Genomic DNA, 18,317 nt, shown 5'->3' with positions numbered 1-18,317 from the left:
AGGTGAAGTAGCATTGGAGTTGTCTCTGTCTCTCTTTACTAGCTACGTCGAAGCATGTTGCTTATGTAGCTTGTTTAAGCAGATTTAAATTGCTGTTTTGGGCAGTAGATGGGATCTTTGATCCAAAGCACAATTTACATTTAACTAAAATGTTATTTTCTTTGTGCTCGACAAAAGAAAAGTAGTGAAAATATCTCCAACAAACTCGACTGCAGCTCCGCCATGATCAGACACGCCCCCCTCCTCTCTCTCTTTACTCCCCACACTCACTCACACACACACACAGAGCGCAGGTCTCTCTTCTCCGGTTTTTGACACAAGAATAATCAGCGCTCCGATAAAACACACTTTATACTACATTAAAAGTAATGTCAAATAACGCAGTAACGCATCATGTAGTAACGGTAACTGAGTTACTGAATATAAAAAATAACGCGTTAGATTACTAGTTACCGCCGAAACTAACGGCGTTAGTCCCAACACTGTATATATATATATATATATATATATATATACAGTATATATATATATATATATATATATATATATATATATATATATATATATATATATATATATATATATATATATATATATATATATGTATGTATATATATATATATATATATATATATATATATATATATATATATATATATATATATGTACCGTAATTTCCGGACTATAAGCCGCACCTGACTATAAGCCGCACCAGCTAAATTTAGGGGAAAATACAGATTGCTCCATATATAAGCCGCACCCGACTATAAGCCGCAGGGTTTTGATGTGTAATTACCGTAGTATATAGGGGTTCCTGCTACCACGGAGGGGATTGTCGGGACAGAGATGACTGTTTATTAACAATAAATCTTTCAATCATTCAATCAAACTTTCACATCTTTGACATGGCGAACAGCATTCGTGCAGAGTACAAATAATACAACGGTGCAAAGTAATACAAAGTGCTCGCCTGTACGTTATCAAAATAACCAGCCTACCGGTATATGAAAAGTCAGTCTTTAATCATTGTGTCATCGTCTTCCTCCTGCGTACTAAAACCACCAAAATCCTCTTCGTCGGTGTCGGAGAAGAACAGGCCGTAAATAAGCCGCACCCTTGTATAAGCCGCAGGGACCAGAACGAGGGGAAAAAGTAGCGGCTTATAGTCCGGAAATTACGGTATATATATATTTATTTTATTATATATATAAATAAAATAAATATTTGAATTTTAGTGTGAATTTATTTACACATATACACACACACACACAACACTCATCTACTAATTGTTGTACTTGAAAGTACAATGCTTTGTTAAGGGTTGAATTGGCCATCCTCTTTCTATTCTCTGTCACTATTTTTCTAACCATGCTGAACACCCTCACTGATGATGCATTGCTGTGTGGCACGCACAAAAGTGCTTTCATCAAATGCACGAGAGTGTGGAATCTTCCATCTCTCCCTGGCATAGCCCAAAACTTTGTCCAGTTTACATCTGCTGTGACAACTAGAAACACACACGCCTCCACCAGGGGGCAGTGTAGCGTACCCAGATGTAAAACCTCTTTTGCACAATCAGCCTTTTCATATAAAGCCATAAAGGAATGGAACGACCTCACACAACAAACTTGAAAAGTCTAACAGATTATTCTTCATTCACAATTGAAGTTAAAAAGTGGCTTTGGAGCAATCAAAGCTGCTCACACGGTCACTAAGATGGGCATTATGTTTGACACATCAACCTAATGTGTATTATATTTATCCATGAGAGCATTTTTTATTGTAAATTGTGAGGTGTGTCTGTTAAAATCATGGTTGTTTTTACAAATGATGACAGATGTGAACAAAAGCATGTATTGTCCATGTGTGATGATGTAAATGAGGTGTGGTTGTATTGTATATTAAGTATGTGTCCATGAAAGGGCATTTTTTAAGATTAAAGTACCAATGATTGTCACACACACACTAGATGTGGTGAAATTTGTCCTCTGCATTTGACCCATCCCCTTGGGGAGCAGTGGGCAGCAGCGGCGCCGCGCCCGGGAATCATTTTGGTGATTTAACCCCCAACTCCAACCCTTTGTTGCTGAGTGCCAAGCAGGGAGGTTATGGGTCCCATTTTTATAGTCTTTGGTATGATTTTATGACTTTTTTCTTAATACTTGTGTATGATTTTACTGTCATAATTTTATTGCATGATTTTTGTATCCCTTTAATTTAGGTAGCCAGGGACTGCAGATGGAAATGAGCTATTTAGCTATAATCTGGTACAGAACATATCTGTCTTTGAGCTTAATGTTTCTGTACATTGTCCCTTCAAATAAAGACTAAACTAAAACCGGTCAATCCTTGCTTCCTGGGGAAGATCTTCCCTGGCAAGCAATTGGTACTCCAGGAGGCTGGTCAGGTCCAATCGCAGCTGCGGCAGACTTTTTTTGGGGGGGGCGTGGCCTCCAGCTCCGGCTGAATACCGGGAGTTTGTCGGGAGAAAATCTCTGTCGGGAGAGGCGCTGAATATCGGAATTCTCCCGCTAAAATCGGGAGGGTTGGCAAGTATGCCGAGGAATGATCTCTGGGATCACTACCCTCCTCTACCACCAGGAGGACGGATTACTGCGAGCCTCAGCCAGTACGTCTTTTGCAGCAGTTTTATGATTGCTCAGCACAAGAAATACGTGACACACATACAGTTGTTGACAAAATACACTGTACATGATATACCTCATCTAACTAAACTATGCCATAGTTTAGTTAACTGATATAATTCATATAGCAATACAGTCTCACTGCACAGCAGGCCAGCAGTTAGCCGAGTCATTGCGCACAATCCATGTTGAGGAACAAATCAGTGACTTGCCTCAACTGGCTGCTGATCACCGCACCGTCTCTTCTCAGTATTTGAACGGCAAATGTGAAAATAAAAATAAAAATAATCTAAAACTGGTGAGGTTAAATGGAAAATAACTTTAGTATAATCACTGGATACATATAACAATTTTTTTTTTATGTTGGACATTTTTTTAAAATAATATCCACAAAGTTTAATGAGCAGGTTGTGTTATGTTTGACCATGTTTGTTGAGTTTTAGTGCTGGTTGATCTTATTTTTCTGCACCATTACTAGGGAAGGTTGTTTGGATTGGGTCATATAAGTAATGCTGTGCTGTATGTCTTTACATTTACAATTACCGGTAATGGTTGAGTAACTCTAACTGGCCACCAGATAGCGACAAGATGACAGCTGTTAGACTGCTGGCTATTGGCTATACTGCTCCCGGCCATATTGCTTATTGACTATTGAACTCGTACTGTTGAGTGGGCTAATTTGAAGACTTTGCCTTGCGGGCCAAATTGAAGGTGCCGATGCATTTGGCCCGCGAACCGTAGTTTGGACACCCCTTGTTTAGGCTGTACAGATTTTCATTGCACTGACCTTGTCTCGGTGCATGAGCTGTTGGCTGATAACATCCTCACAGATGCTGGATGAAGGTACCAAATTGTGGAGCTGGTAGAAGAGCTCCACACTGCGTTGATGATGCTGAGGCGTTCCTTCACTCAATTGGTCCCACAGTATCAGCGCTACATTCTTTGCACAAGCAGAATAAACAGAGTTTAGCTAATTATGAACATAGGACAAATTATTGTTTCTATGTAACGTATACCTTGAAGACGTCTGTTTTGTTCGCGATGTACTGAAGGATTCCCTGAGTCAGTGGGGGCCTGATGACAACAGCCACTCGACCTTGGCTGGGGCTCATGAGCTGAGCAGCCTCTGAGCTGCCGTTATCTGCTCCACTCTTAGCTGTCACCATAGCGACGGACTGGGTGAGTCCCACCAGGTCCATTAGTAGAGAAATGGCCACACCTTGCAGACAAAAGTCGCTGGCCAAGCAAGAGGCATCCATCAGCTTTTGCAGCCACATTGGCAAGCACACCCACTCGCTGTCTGTGTACATGCAGGGAGATAATATACTTGAGATAATATGCCTAAATTGTACACGGTAGTGACTTTCAAAAACAAAATCACAGTCAGTATTATCACTTAAACGAGCATACAATAACATCTGTATCAGTGGGGGAAATATTTGATCGCTTTTATGGCTTTATTTTCGGAAACTGACTATCAAAATAGATATATCAAATAAAAGGTTAAAAATTAAGCTGTGTTTGATCGAGTGAGGTATTTGATCCCCAAGCAAAATGTGTCTTTGTATTTTTGTTCTGGCTAAGGTCGGGTCATGTAAGATTATATGGTACATGACCCCGTTCATCGGCCCCTCAATGCAATAGTTGTCTTACTATGTAGCCTTGGGAGACAAAAAGCATTTGGGATTGTATTCTTGGGCTCATATTCAACATTTCTCTGCTGACCACATCACATTCTTCCAAGGCTTCTTTGAGTCATTCAGACAGGCCTGAATATGTGACCTTGCAGGATATTAATCCATTAGAGCAAAGTGTACTACAATGGTTTTCTTGGTGACTGTGGTCACGGTTCCCTTGAGATCATGTGTAATTATGGCCTGATGTCTCTCTTCTCTGTCTCTATAAACCAGAGGTGTCCAACCTATTTTCTTCTGAGAGCTACTTTAAAAAAATGAAAATTGCAGCTACTGATTTTTGAAGTGTTTATTTTTCATGACTTATTTCAACCCAAAGGGAAAACACTTATTTCAACAGAACATTAATCCACAACTCAAATTTTGTATTAAACAAATCAACAATAAAACACTTTGTTCATCTGCATCTTGTATTTCAGTTTGCATTTTTTCTAATTCAGTTCTTTAGTCGCTATTAAAGCTACTTAAACAAAACATATTTTGGGTTTTATTTATATGTCTATCAAGATTTAAAATGTACTTTAATTGGGAAGCAGATCTCCACTATCAGTGCAATCATTATCTATGTACTATTTTGTGGTGATTTGTTATTAAATAGAGGCCTATTGTCTGAATTGAACCGTTGTTTAAATACTGAAAGTTCAAGCAAATATTCTTTGACCCTTTGGTGAGCTACTCAAAATCAGCTGGCAAGATACCAATAGATACCAAGCTACTGATTGGAGACCTATGCTATGAACCAACCAAAAATATGGACTAGGCATGTTTTTTTTTTTTACAAAAGGTAACCCAAATTAAAGTTTTTATTCCTGTCTTTAGCGGTAGAGGACGTCATTACGTCTCCGTCATCCATGTTCTACTCTCCTCTGTCTCAGTTTAAAAAGTATTTTCAGGTCTCATTGCCATTACTACTTATATCTCACATGTCTCATTTTACCAGGAAGAGGAAATGATGTAAACAAAAAAGGTATGGTTGAGGGAGTGCGCAATATAGCAGAACAATCCCAATATTTTTAGAACACACCTTTATAGCATAACAAAGCAGGTAGTGTTGTTAATTAAGTTCTGGTAACATATTTTCAGCTTGCGCTGGCTCAACACTTACATTGTTCCTCCTGTGTTGGTGAGGCCTTCACATTTCCTTCAGCAATGTAGACAGGAAAACTGGAACATTCCAAAAAGAGCTGGCAGGCAGCAGTAAAAGCAGCAACACACTCTTTCTGTGCCATCCCAGTCTGTGAGCATAACTTGGTCCGGTCTATTCGACCATTGTGTTCAGTGCTCTCTAATACCAGGCTTGCTGACTGTAGCACCTCGCCTCTGTCCTTCTCATCTTTGTCCACATTCTCTGAAGTTAGATGCAAGGTAATGAGTCTGGAGAGAAATTGTTGAAAGTGTTCCAAGCAGCACTGCATGACTGGTTTGTCCAGAGGTTTAGCCTGAGATGGAACAGAGGAGCGACGGCCTGTTTTAAGCGCTGAGTGAGGTGGACCTTCTGTGTCTGGCCCATTTTCTTGGTACTGGATATAGTCTGTGAAGCCACTTTCAGAAGAGTGACAACTGAGAGCATGTTCTCCGTCTTTGCTCAAGTCCCCACTTGTAGATGTTTGCAGAGGTAAAGGAAGATTCTGCAAGAAAAAAACAAGTCAGCAATCAATCGTACATTCATGAGAAATAACATTAATTACACTTTAGTGTTGATCATACCGAGACAAATGCCAGAAATACACAGAGCAACCAAGAAATTCAGTAAGTTTAGGGTAACTGGTTTTCTGTTTTAACATTTAGAGATCAGTGAACATTCCACTTAACACTGCAATTTGGGAACATATAGTTCCTCATAGAGGAAATGTTTAGAAAAAAAGACAAGATATGGAAAAACATGTAAATGTGAAAACATTAGCTGGCAGTGGTTGTCCAAGGCTGTTCTTATTTAGACATGTACACCAGACTTGCATTTTAAAGACCAACAAATGAACAGTGCTACAAGTTTTAACAATTATGTTTTTCGCCCCTAGTCACTAGGGGCATGAAGCTTCCCTGGGATTTATTTTGATCGAGGCAGCAGGCACATTTTGGAGCCTGGACTCAGATGTCACGCAGAGTATCACATCATCCATATGCTCTCCAGGGCGGGCTGGGGTGAGGCGGTGTTAAAGTATTTGTCAAATGTATGTCTATGTGGGATGTTTCCACTCGGATGGAGATGGTTCGCCCAGGCACCACAGGCTGTTTTACTCTTCTCTACTTCCTAAGAGAGAAAAGGTAAGCTGGGCTCAGCTGTTGGTAAACCACCTTTTTCTTTCTACTCTTCATGGGCTTGACTGAGTGCGTGCAGCCTGATCAGTCTCTGATCATAGGACCGATTGACTAAAATTCTTGCAACATGCCTCACTGAGCTTTCACACACTTAAAGAACCAGGCTGTAGGGCAGGGACCAGGAGGCCGGACACAACCAACGAGTATTAAAAAGTCTTGTGTCAAGGGAACATGGGATGGCAGGGCCATTGGTCAAAAGCAGAACATCAGAGCTTGAGTGGATTCATTTTTGGGCAGTAACTTGAAGGTGAAATGGGTCAAAAAACTCACACCGGAATTCGGATTGAACAGGGGTTCTTTAATATGCTTAAGATAAAAAAAGGCTTTTTAGCAGGGACTATTTGTTTTTAATGTCAAAGGTTGTATGACGGTTTCACTTTTGATACGGTGTGACCACAAAAGTGAGTAAACACTCTTTGTACAAAGCCACGCAAGCAGAAATCGACCATCGGTCAATTGCTTTGACACAAAATTATTAACAAGCATTCCTAATAAGCGTAATCAAATAAGTATACCTTCGGTTGGCTTATACCTCTTTACTTCTCCCTAAAATATGAATCTATTAAATAGCGTAATAGGGAACTATGAAGAATTGTGTCTTTCCTGACTTGATAATGTTGTTACAATGTCGGATACTTGTGTTTTGCAGTCTGGCTATGTTGTAACGTCATAGCAAGGTAGACATCCTTATTTGGACATTAGGTAAAGCTCTCAGCCAGAGGGGGAGGAGCTACTCCCCCTCTGCTTCAAGTTATGAGACTTCAGGCTATTATTTTTCATCTGATCTTGGCATGAGTACAATAACACCTACGTGCAACATGCAGTGACATAAATGCTGCCAAAACTAGCTTTTTTATGCAGAGTCTGAATCTATCGGGGAGTGTGCAGGTGTACGTTGTGTTGTGACCCAGTGAATCTATATGTTTATGAAGTTTATTTTCGAACGTGTCTGGAGAAAAAATTGCGGTGACAACTTCAAGATATATATTCAAACCGTGTACATTTCAAAAGATAAACTATGGTACTTTCATTTGCAAATTGAGAACGCATCCAGAATCGAAAATCTTAAACATGAACTCAAAAAGTGGGTCATAAAAGTCAAATTTACACCAAAGCATATCCAATACATATTATGTGTTGGATGTAATGATTCTCAAACTGTGGTACTTGTACCACCAGTGGTACGCGGGTTCCATCTCGTGGTACATCAAATAAACACTTAAAGTACAGTATTTTCTTTTCCTATATTTAAAAAACACAGTTACTGTTCAAACTGTCTGTAACGTTACAGTGGCCAAAAGTATTAAATCCATCCATCCATCCATTTTCTACCGCTTGTCCCTTTAGGGGTCGCTGGAGGGCGGTAGGCAGGGTACACCCTGGACAAGTCGCCACCTCATATACTTGTTAAATGGAGGGGTGGGGGGGCGGCGTGGTGCAGTTGGGAGAGTGGCTGTGCCAGCAACCTGAGGGTTCCTGGTTCAATCTCCACCTTCTACCAGCCTAGTCACGTCCGTTGTGTCCTTGAGCAAGACACTTCACCCTTGCTCCTGATGGGTCCTGGTTAGCGCCTTGCATGGCAGCTTCCGCCATCAATCAATCAATCACTCAATCAATGTTTATTTATATAGCCCTAAATCACAAGTGTCTCAAAGGGCTGTACAAGCCACAACGACATCCTCGGTACAGAGCCCACATACGGGCAAGGAAAAACTCACCCCAGTGGGACGTCGGTGAATGACTATGAGAAACCTTGGAGAGGACCGCATATCTGGGTAACCCCCCCCCCCTCTAGGGGAGACCGAAAGCAACATCAGTGTGTGAATGTTTGTGTGAATGAGTGAATGTGGAAATAGTGTCAAAGCGCTTTGAGTTCCTTAAAAAGGTAGAAAAGCGCTATATAAGTATAACCCATTTACCATTTAAATAAAACCTCTGCCTTGTTTTTATAAATACTTATGTCTACTACGCAACTGTATTTTAATGTTAGTCATTATGATGGTACTTGGAGAGCCAAGATTTTTCTGAGGTGGTACTTGGTGAAAAACGTTTGAAAACCACTGCTCGAGGCAGCAAGGTCCCCTTTAATGCTTCCCAATTTGTGAAGATCATTTGGAAGAAGCCATTTTTGGTTCAGGTGTGAATGTGGCCCAGTGCACGAAGTGAAAATTGTGAACCAGCTCTTCTCATCCAACATCAACTCTGACTATCTAGAATACAGGAAGCTGTTAGAGCTGGAAAGGCGGGACAAAACTCCATATAGTTTTCCACTTTTAAGTTCTATTGATCTCAATTAAATCTTATTGAGCATACCAATGTCTTTACTCACTCTATTGTCTGTGTTGCTTTCTTTGGTAGAGTCAGAAGAGTTGCCAGGGGAGCTGGAAAAGCCATGTGTTTGGGGGGCAGTGGGAAGAGCCAGAGGGGACACCAATGGCGGCTGTACTTTGCTCAGGATCTTAGAGCAGAGGCGCAGGCAGTAAGTGAGCTCTCCGAAACCCAAGGTCTGCAGGTGACAGGTCAGTGCTGCTACCATGCGCAACAACAGCTGAGGAAGATGCTCTGTCTGGATCTCAATATAGGTCTCCTGGAATGTGTGACGAGAATTTTCTTAGTAAAACATTAGTATGAGGTACATTGTTATTTTAGAGTTGCCAAGTAAAACGTGAGCATAAGTTATTATTTTGGCGCTATTGTCTTGTCTCCTCTGACAAGGGCACATTTGGACATAACCTTCAAAACACTTTTCAATGAAAACAGATGGTAGGGGGAAAGATTAACACACCAAAAAATGAGAATAAAGCAATGGAATTAATAAAATAAAAAATAGGTATCCATATTTATTTTAAAATATGTGAGCAAGGCAATGGGAGTAAATTGCATGCAAGCTTAACATAAAGCCCAGACACACTGGGCAAATATTTCATTACCACAAAATTCACACCAAACTGTAAAAAATATTTCTATATTGCATGTAGCTATTGTTATTTTCCATATTTCTTTATCAGATAAAAAAAATTATGAGTTCATGTACAGTCACCAGCCCCTTATTTAGAAATGATGGGTCAAAGCTTGGCGGAAATAAAGGCCTTCTGAATGTTGGTGGAATGTTGCAGGAATGCTATCATAGCCTCAGTGAAGCAGAATGAGGTGAAAAAAGCAGGAAAGAGCAGTACTTTACCTGGCAGATTACCCTCATGCTTCTAGTAGGCTTCAGGGAGAAAGAGCAGATAGTTTGAACAGACAGGAGCTAGCGGAGAACAGGCCACATAGCACACTAACCACACACTACCGCTCTCTTGACAGACATCCCAACAGACACAAACACACTCTTGTTATGAGGTAATACATTTCCAAACAGTTGAGATTGGAAATACAGTAAAACGATGCAAATATTTTGGTTGGGAAATTCAACACACAAGTATTGTTGTACTTGTGTGGGGGCTTGCACACCTAAGAAACAAGAGCGGAGGCACAGACATTACAAGTAGCAACCAGAAGTGTAAATGTTTAGGAACAAAGCATTAAATGTTTTGTATGAGCCAAAGAGGATAGGTAAAGCAAGAAGCGAGAAAAGAAAGAGCCCAAGCAGCGCCTGGGAAGAAGGGAACGTCAATACATGATGAGGGAGAGTCTCTACAGTATGTGGCAGAGATATGAAAACAAAGAGAGGAATGGAATCTGTACAAAAATAAACAAACATACAGAATATGATGTGAATAGAATATGCTAAATAAATATAGGAGATAATCTATGCAAAAGGGATGAGATTTGAACTGTACATGATGACAGTTACATCAAAGTGAAGACAGGAGACAGATGAAGGAAGACTAAAAAAGAATAATAACCTCACCAAGGAAACAATGTCCAGCAGGAAATCCACCAGCTGACAGAACTCAATCAAGGAAAGGTCTGGGGTATCTAAACTCCCAGCATGCCTTGGAATGTTTGTACATGCATTCAGTGTCCTCCTACAACAAAATGTATTTCATGTTTCTGTTAAGTGGATCAACAAGCAAAAAATGTATCACAAGGGTTGTCATTAACATTTGTACACACTTTTACGGATTATCATGTTTATTTTTTATTAAATGCATCACTACAAATTTAATCAGATTCTTGAAAAAACAAATACAGCTATATCAACATAAATAAAATGTCAATATTGACGAATCTAAACTTTTTTTTTTTCCAAATACAAACCTGCAGCACTCTTCAAACCAGCGAGCAATGTAGTCCCACATGTAGTATGGCTCGAAAGAGTTGAACAGTAGATTTGCTGTTTTTATCAATTCTGCTGTCTTCTTATTCTCTCTGAGTTTACTAATAAGGGAATTGAAAAGCAAACAAAATAAGATGGATGAGATCACAGGCCTGGGCTTGTAGTCAATACATCACTTAGTCGAACAATACATGATAATGAACTGAATAAATGGCCATGTCCATGTGTTTTTGTCTTTTTTCGTCTCTCGTTTTCAGCACCCGGTCGCATTTATTCAATAACAGAAAATCAAAATCAATGGAGTGAACCCTATTGTTAGTCATATGTGGGCTCTGTACCGAGGATGTCGTTGTGGCTTGTACAGCCCTTTGAGACACTTGTGATTTAGGGCTATATAAATAAACATTGATTGATTGATTGATTGATCCACAATCTTTGTCTCAGTGGGCGGAGGTGGGACCGCAAGCTTACACACACAGGACGCACAGACAGAGACTCGCTAGTGACTGCTCCCTAGTGAGAAGCACCGCAAGGTAACACAAATTAGGAGGAAAAACAATTATTTCAAAGCCAAATGTCCAGCGAATATTTTGGCTTTAAACCGAATGTAAAAGATGACATTATCAACACGGACTAACGAGCCAGAATGTCAAATTTGTTGGAAAGTGATGGCAACAACAACAAAAAAGACAACAAAACAAACCACCTGAACCAGTTTTTCCAATTGTGGAAAAACTGCACTTCAAGATGTTCAATATTTATTGAAGTGAAAATTTAACTAACAAAGACAGAGTTTGTTTGCTTATAATCATTGGAAGTAATTAGAAGTTATTGACCTTCCAATTACAATTGTAAAAATACTAATGAGAAATAAAAGCTTATTGCGTTCTAAAGGGTCACTTGCATTATTATTATTATTATTATATACGATCACATTGGTCTCAAAATAATGGTGACACTAATATTGTTCATCGGCAATAATTTGTGGGCAATATATCATCCAGTAAAATATGTTATTTGCCAAGTCCCTTACCGGTAGATCATCTTCTCTTTTTGTTGGATAGAGTGCAAAACAGGAAGTGGTTGATTGGACTGACCTGCTAAGGTGTGTGTGGTCCTTGGTGAATGGACCATGGCTTTGGAGGTCTAATTCTGTTCTGCATTGTGTGTGTAGAGTACGAAACACCTCAATCAGAACATCCTCTAAGATTGCAGGGCCTGAAAGAGACACATAGAGATGTCATAAACAATATATGGACATTGGCAGGCAGCATTTTTACATCACCGAATCCCTTGTAGATATCGACATATTCATTTTTACCGAGCTCTGGTTTATCCAGTAGACTGATGAGGATGCGAAATGGCTTGAGGTCGTGCATGAGAACACTTTCCTCTTCCCCACCTCGTGCTTTGCCCTGCAATATCCCCACCATTGCCTGAAAACACACACAGCGTAAGAAGGATGATCTAAGATTATTTCATATAACTTTTCAAATTTGGCAGGACAAAATCAGCAATTGCATCCCCAACCCCCAAACTCTCTTGTTTTGTTTTCTGTGCATGCTTCACGCTTCGTCTGCCACATCATGGAGAGAAGCCTGTAATAAAGAGTCCCTGTTGCACCAACCATCTCCCAGTGGAATACGTTCCAATAACTACCTTTGAACAGATGGTGCAGGGGGCAAATGACAAAAACAAAAAAATACTTACTAAAAACTAATGCTTTCTAAACCCTGGAGAGCCACAGCAAAGCACATGGCAGGACAGATTACACAAGTGTAAAGACGAGGATCTGACTTCAAAGAACACACGGATTGAAAAAAGAGCAGAAGGGAACACGCCGTATGTAAACCCAGGAGGATGTGTGAGGTTTGATAGGAGAATTCAAAAAGGAAATGGATAAATCATTTGGCAAAAAAAGGGCATTAAAAAAGACTAATCTGAAAAAAATTAATAGCATCACCCAAACTCACGTCTGAGTCTTTTAACATCAACCAAAACACAATCAAATATTTTTGTTTGAATGATGTGCAGTTTTATTCTATAATGTGGGTTCAAATATAAAAAAAAACCCACCTGGACAAGCATGTCTTTTGAGAAGGTGTTGAAATAGTGACTGGCATGCTCTTCTGGGTTGCTCTGTCGAGTGCTCCGGGGGCCTGTTTTCACCCCATTGTTGTCAAACCCTAAAACACACACAGTAAAAATGTTGTTGGATTTTAAAAAAATATTTATAAAAAGCATCACAATTGAGGAAAGGTGGCACAGTGTTAACCTTTAAGCCCTGATAGTGAGAGTTAAAGTGCTGCAAAAAAATATTTGACCATATACATCCCACAAGCTTCAGACATAATCACACAATATATGAACATAATTATTCAGATCGTTAAGTACAAATAGGGTGAATGGCAAGATAAAGTGAATCTCCTTTTTGCAGCTTCTACAGTGGGGTGTGTGCCTTAACTTTTTTGACTTGACTTGTATGTCAACCTGAAACAACTCACCATGGTAATTTTGTTTTCTGTCCTTTCAGATGACCAAGAGATGTTAAAAAAAAATTAATTTTACCAACACATTCATGCTTGATACATATATAGCCATGCATTTACTTACCAGCATGTTTATCCAATGTGAGTTGCAAATAAAAGAAAACTGATTAAGATTCGAGCATTGCCTTTATGTTGTTCAAAATTGAAAGTAGAACAAGCCGCACCTACATGTACATTACATCTATGTACCGGTAAATGTAATGTACTGTGAGTCAGTGTTGTTTCATCCGAAAAAATTATTATGTCTGTTGGCTCGTGTTGAAATTGTGGTCTTTGCAGTAGTGTTACATTAAAGGTACTGTTTGTACTCGGTGGCTGCCGAGAGGTTACTGGCCTCAACCAATGTAGCCCGTCCTCTTCCTGGTTTAATCGTAAACAGTTTATCAGCAACCATACCATAACATTGTTTTGTAAGTCCTTTCGTTCACAAATATCTGACGTGTAAATGATCACGATGGTTATGCATGTCTGTACGAGACAGCTGGTAATGACAGCTTTTATGCTAATCATTACATTCCATTAAGTTTATCTTCTAGTTGTGACAAACATATCTGACGTGTAAATGATCACGATGGTTATGCATGTCTGTATGAGACAGCTGGTAATGACAGCTTTTATGCTAATCATTACATTCCATTAAGTTTATCTTCTAGTTGTGACAAATATGGATATGTATCTGTTAAATACGTTACCTTAAATTACTATTGGTAAATAATTCCAGCTGTCTTATATTTTTAGTTTAAAAAAAACTGTACTATGTAGCCTGCTGCAAACTGAACTTTTAAGCAGACTGTCTCGACAATACTGTAGAGATGGCGCAATAGTTGTGAACCTGTAATACAGTAAGTATGCAGCCATTGTGTGTATTTCGCACCCAGCAGCCAGGCGTAGAGTCTGCGGTTCAGCGACATGTCTCTTCTCAAAACCACATGCAAAGCAGCTGACAGGATCCTTATCATGTCAGGGCGAGTGGCCTGAACACCAGAGAACAGAACACTGTAAGGACTTTGCCATATGCATACTGTTCAAGCAAGTACCCCATTACATCACAACCGCCAGCAACTGCTGAAGTGCTTTAGGTTAGTAAACAAATTAATTGTACTATAGTCACACGTAAACAACAATAAACACAAGATCTTTGTCAGGGGTGTTAAACTCTTTATCGTGGGCCACATTTGTTGTTAACTGCGAAACTATATTATATGTATATTTGCTACATAATATTATTACACAATTACCCCTTTCAATTGTTTTTTATCATATTGTATGTCAACAAACTGATGGAAAGATTGCTTTGCAATTTAGAAGTAATTTAAGTTCAGTCTTCGGCTATTGTAGAACTAATTTCAAAAAGGATTTCAATGACCAAAAAATTATGTGATGGGCCAAATGAGATCCCCGCACCTTGAGTTTGACACCTGTGGGCTACATGATATAGCAGTAAATGTAAAACTTTACATCCAGATGCCATCTTTAACTGCTCTCACCTGGCTCATGTGGAAAGGAAAGCAGAAAAGAATTAAGTCCAAAGTGCTTCTTTGCACGAGTACACTTGAATCCTGGACTGACGTACTGACAGCCTCAACCTGAAGAGAATAAACATACATGCACACAATCATTCATTGCCATTTTAATGTACACATGAAAACATTATTTTGGTAAATTGTGTCTCTCTGTTGTAATACTAATTCATGTTGTATTACATATCACTGAAAAACCTGGTAGGTAACCAGGTATAATGAGGTAAAACCTGTGATATCATGCTTCCGTGGAATGAGCGTCCAAGCCAAACAACTTGTTTATATAATCCTTCCTGTTACACTAACTCAGATCAAATGACATTTCTTTCTTGTTCTTTTGCCGTCTTAAAGTTCAATGCAGGTATTTATCCAAAAAATATAATACAATTAATTTCTTTATGATTATGTTAAAGAAATGTCTTCAAATACTCTGTAGTACACATGCTAAGAACAGAGTGTTGGGAAACAATAGGTATTATCAAATAAGGTGTCATAATCTATTGTGAAAAACTGAGCCCACACCATGAGTTCGATGTCACTGCCTATGACGTAGAGCTGGTCCTCCATGGAGAGCTTGCGGTTGAGGTGCAGCAGGACAAAGGTGACCCCTGGGAGACGCACAGCAGGGCTGGTCAGGATGCTACCCCATAGGGCACTGTAAAATGCCGAATGTTCCACTGCTGCTGCCACCTTCTCCAACAGGGTGTTGGTTCTGCAGGAATATGAGAAAGTTAATAATTTCACTATTGTAAAAAACACACAAAAAACTGCCTTGCAAAGGTGAATTATCCAACATTTTACAGCAGTTAAGATCTATAATCATTTAGATATTTTTTCTTTCAAAAATGTAATTCCATCGAGAATATTAGTAATTTCAGTGGTATTTTTTGGCTAAAAATATTTTATTTAAAGCTCGCTGCAAACTACACCTTCAAGTAATAATATAATGGTGGTAATGATTATTTGCACTCCTCTTGATTTTGTAAGTTTACACCATTCAAAGAAATGAACGGTCCATCCATACATACATGTTGTTATTATTTGGTGCCTCTCCGTTAGAATAAACCTACTAGGGTTGTAACAACATCAAAAATCTCATGGTACCATATCGTCATACGGCCACGGCATGGTATTATTGCGGTATTGTCCAAAAAAAGGATGTTGGTAAAAAATGCTACAGTTTGTAAAATGAAGTGGCAGGAATGTTAAAGGATTAACACAGTCACTGTAATTGAACACGAACATAATGCTCAAATGTTGTAATCATTTGTATTATTACAACAAACAGGCATTTTAAAGTTAAAGTTAAAGTACCAATGATTGTCACACACACACTAGGTGTGGTGAAATTTGTCCTCTGCATTTGACCCATCCCCTTGGGGAGCAGTTTACGCGCAAATAATGGCATCCAGTGTCCAAGCAAATATATTTTAAAAAAGTATTTAAACTGACAATGTATATACACATTCAGTGTAACAACCGGAAAACAATATTGTTCAGTTTAGTTTTTAGTTTCAGTTTGAACTAATAATTCAACTTGTATTAATGTAAATGCTTCACAAGTTGATGTTTGGCCTGGCTGGCTTCTTGGTTTCACAATTCACCCTAAGGATATTTTCCGGGTGAGGGTTTCATCAAATGTCTTTTCATATTACTTATATTCCCCGACTTGTTGTAGAAGTCGCGGTGTGGCATGTGTGCATATCTGCGCTCCCTCAAGAGGAGTTACGCCAAAAGGAAATAAACTTTACAGGAGATACCAATAGTTTTACCATCTGCTCATCTGCACCGCGTAGGGGATCGTGGGAGATGTAGTTCAAATTGGGCCACTCAGAAAAAGATTCCACTGATAGGAGTACTCCAAGTCCTCGTTTGGTACTGTCACATGCCACGGCATTATTGTGAGAATTTCTAAATGTCGATACTGCGTTTCTTACAGTACTGTTTCATGCCTAAAACCTACTGTTAAAATCATGGAATGGTCATGTATTTGCAAGGGGGGTAACTCATCAATGGTCTTACCTGTCATAGTACTCAGAACCCTCCTCAAGGCCAGGCAACACCCCAGTGAGGAGACCCTGTAGGCCGGGCTTTAGCGTCTTCCCAAGAGGCAGGTAGTAGATCTCATAGAGACCCAGCAGCACAGGCTTCACAGACATGGCAGCATTGGTGAGTAAAGGGAAGAGACCAGAGCTGTGGTGCAGAAGAAACTGTTAACAACAATGTGTGGAGTGTAACTTTATTGACATCTATCACAACAACGGTATTACCTATAAAGGAAAAGATCTTTGGCTAGCCTCTTGGGACCAATGATCTTAAAGATGATCTCATAGGTCTCCAAGGCCTTTCGGTGGACTCCACTGGGCAGGGCAGGATGGAGGCACTGGGCCAGCCTTTTGCCTATTGTCAGCTTCTTGGGGACCACCTGGTATTTTGCATTGTTCTGCAAAACCTGAGTGAACAATAAAGCATCGTTAAAAATAATACTACAAGGTGATCATCTTCGCCATTCTCTTTCTTATAGGGGTGTCAAAGGTATCTATATTTCAATAGCAACATGCAACAAATACATTGAGACCAGCTTTTTTCAGTATCATTAGTACTAAAGACTGTCCAACACCTTTTGCTCGGCGAGCCTTGTCAATTCTTGTTGTGTGACCACTGAGTCAGCTTAAAAAAATTATCCAGTGTTTCCAATATATTTACTTACTCGTGTCAGCCTGCCACAAATGTGGATTTTGTGTTGTTGGTTTTCCCTCACTCAAAAACAAATTATAATGCTACAGTGGCAGTATGCATAATGCACACCTGCTTCACCAGAGAAAGACGTAGCAGAAGAGATCTGTGTTGTCACTGTTTCGAGGTACGCATTAAAAGTGAAATGAGAGAAGAAAGTGACAAAGTGGAGTGTTTCTTACGTCATGCATTTATTTGCTAATCAAAAACAAGCGTTCATGAAAGGCAAAGTTTTTTGTTGCACTACTGAGAGTGGAGATCCACCACCACAAGCCCGGCGAAAGTGTAGACAGCAAATAAACAAAGAAATTGACACTAAAAATTAATAAAAAGATAGAAAGATTTGGCTTTAAGTATATGTTTAGCCTTTTTTTGTTTCACTACAAATTACCACCATCCTGAAAGAATATTAAGAACAATATTCTACACGACACTGCTGTTCTGTTTAGAATGTAAAGTAGTTGACTATTGCTGTTATTTATGAGCATATCTATGAGTGCAGTATTGCTTGTTTTGAGATCCTGGGAGGCTACAGGTCAAGGTTGTTCTTTTTTGAATGTATAGTTACCTCTTCGAAGCTGCTTCTGCAATTTTAAATGTAATGCAAAAAGATGTTAAAGTACAATGATCCA

The 18,317-nt window shown here is 39.4% G+C and overlaps 1 protein-coding gene across 3 annotated transcripts in view; it reads right to left on the bottom strand.

Moving 5' to 3' along the window:
- Nucleotides 1-18,317, bottom strand: part of dop1a (DOP1 leucine zipper like protein A) — a 41,866-nt gene that overhangs the window by 19,839 nt on the left and 3,710 nt on the right. Inside the window, exons 3-17 of one of the 3 annotated variants that reach the window (XM_062063609.1) lie at nucleotides 17,220-17,401; nucleotides 16,972-17,142; nucleotides 15,472-15,661; nucleotides 14,917-15,015; nucleotides 14,304-14,403; nucleotides 12,957-13,066; nucleotides 12,202-12,316; nucleotides 11,978-12,098; nucleotides 10,862-10,981; nucleotides 10,512-10,629; nucleotides 9,840-9,869; nucleotides 8,988-9,245; nucleotides 5,445-5,967; nucleotides 3,662-3,945; nucleotides 3,433-3,585 (exon numbers count right to left, since the gene is read on the bottom strand). In XM_062063609.1, coding sequence (XP_061919593.1) covers nucleotides 3,433-3,585; nucleotides 3,662-3,945; nucleotides 5,445-5,967; nucleotides 8,988-9,245; nucleotides 9,840-9,869; nucleotides 10,512-10,629; nucleotides 10,862-10,981; nucleotides 11,978-12,098; nucleotides 12,202-12,316; nucleotides 12,957-13,066; nucleotides 14,304-14,403; nucleotides 14,917-15,015; nucleotides 15,472-15,661; nucleotides 16,972-17,142; nucleotides 17,220-17,401 — 2,574 coding nt within the window. The remainder of the gene's footprint in view (nucleotides 1-3,432; nucleotides 3,586-3,661; nucleotides 3,946-5,444; nucleotides 5,968-8,987; nucleotides 9,246-9,839; nucleotides 9,870-10,511; nucleotides 10,630-10,861; nucleotides 10,982-11,977; nucleotides 12,099-12,201; nucleotides 12,317-12,956; nucleotides 13,067-14,303; nucleotides 14,404-14,916; nucleotides 15,016-15,471; nucleotides 15,662-16,971; nucleotides 17,143-17,219; nucleotides 17,402-18,317) is intronic. The other 2 variants (XM_062063610.1, XM_062063611.1) reach the window with 2 other exon arrangements.

This window comes from Entelurus aequoreus, linkage group LG11, assembly GCF_033978785.1.
Source record: "Entelurus aequoreus isolate RoL-2023_Sb linkage group LG11, RoL_Eaeq_v1.1, whole genome shotgun sequence".
In the NCBI taxonomy this organism is placed as follows: Eukaryota; Metazoa; Chordata; class Actinopteri; order Syngnathiformes; family Syngnathidae; genus Entelurus; species Entelurus aequoreus.
This window is presented reverse-complemented; position numbering and strand designations above follow the sequence as displayed.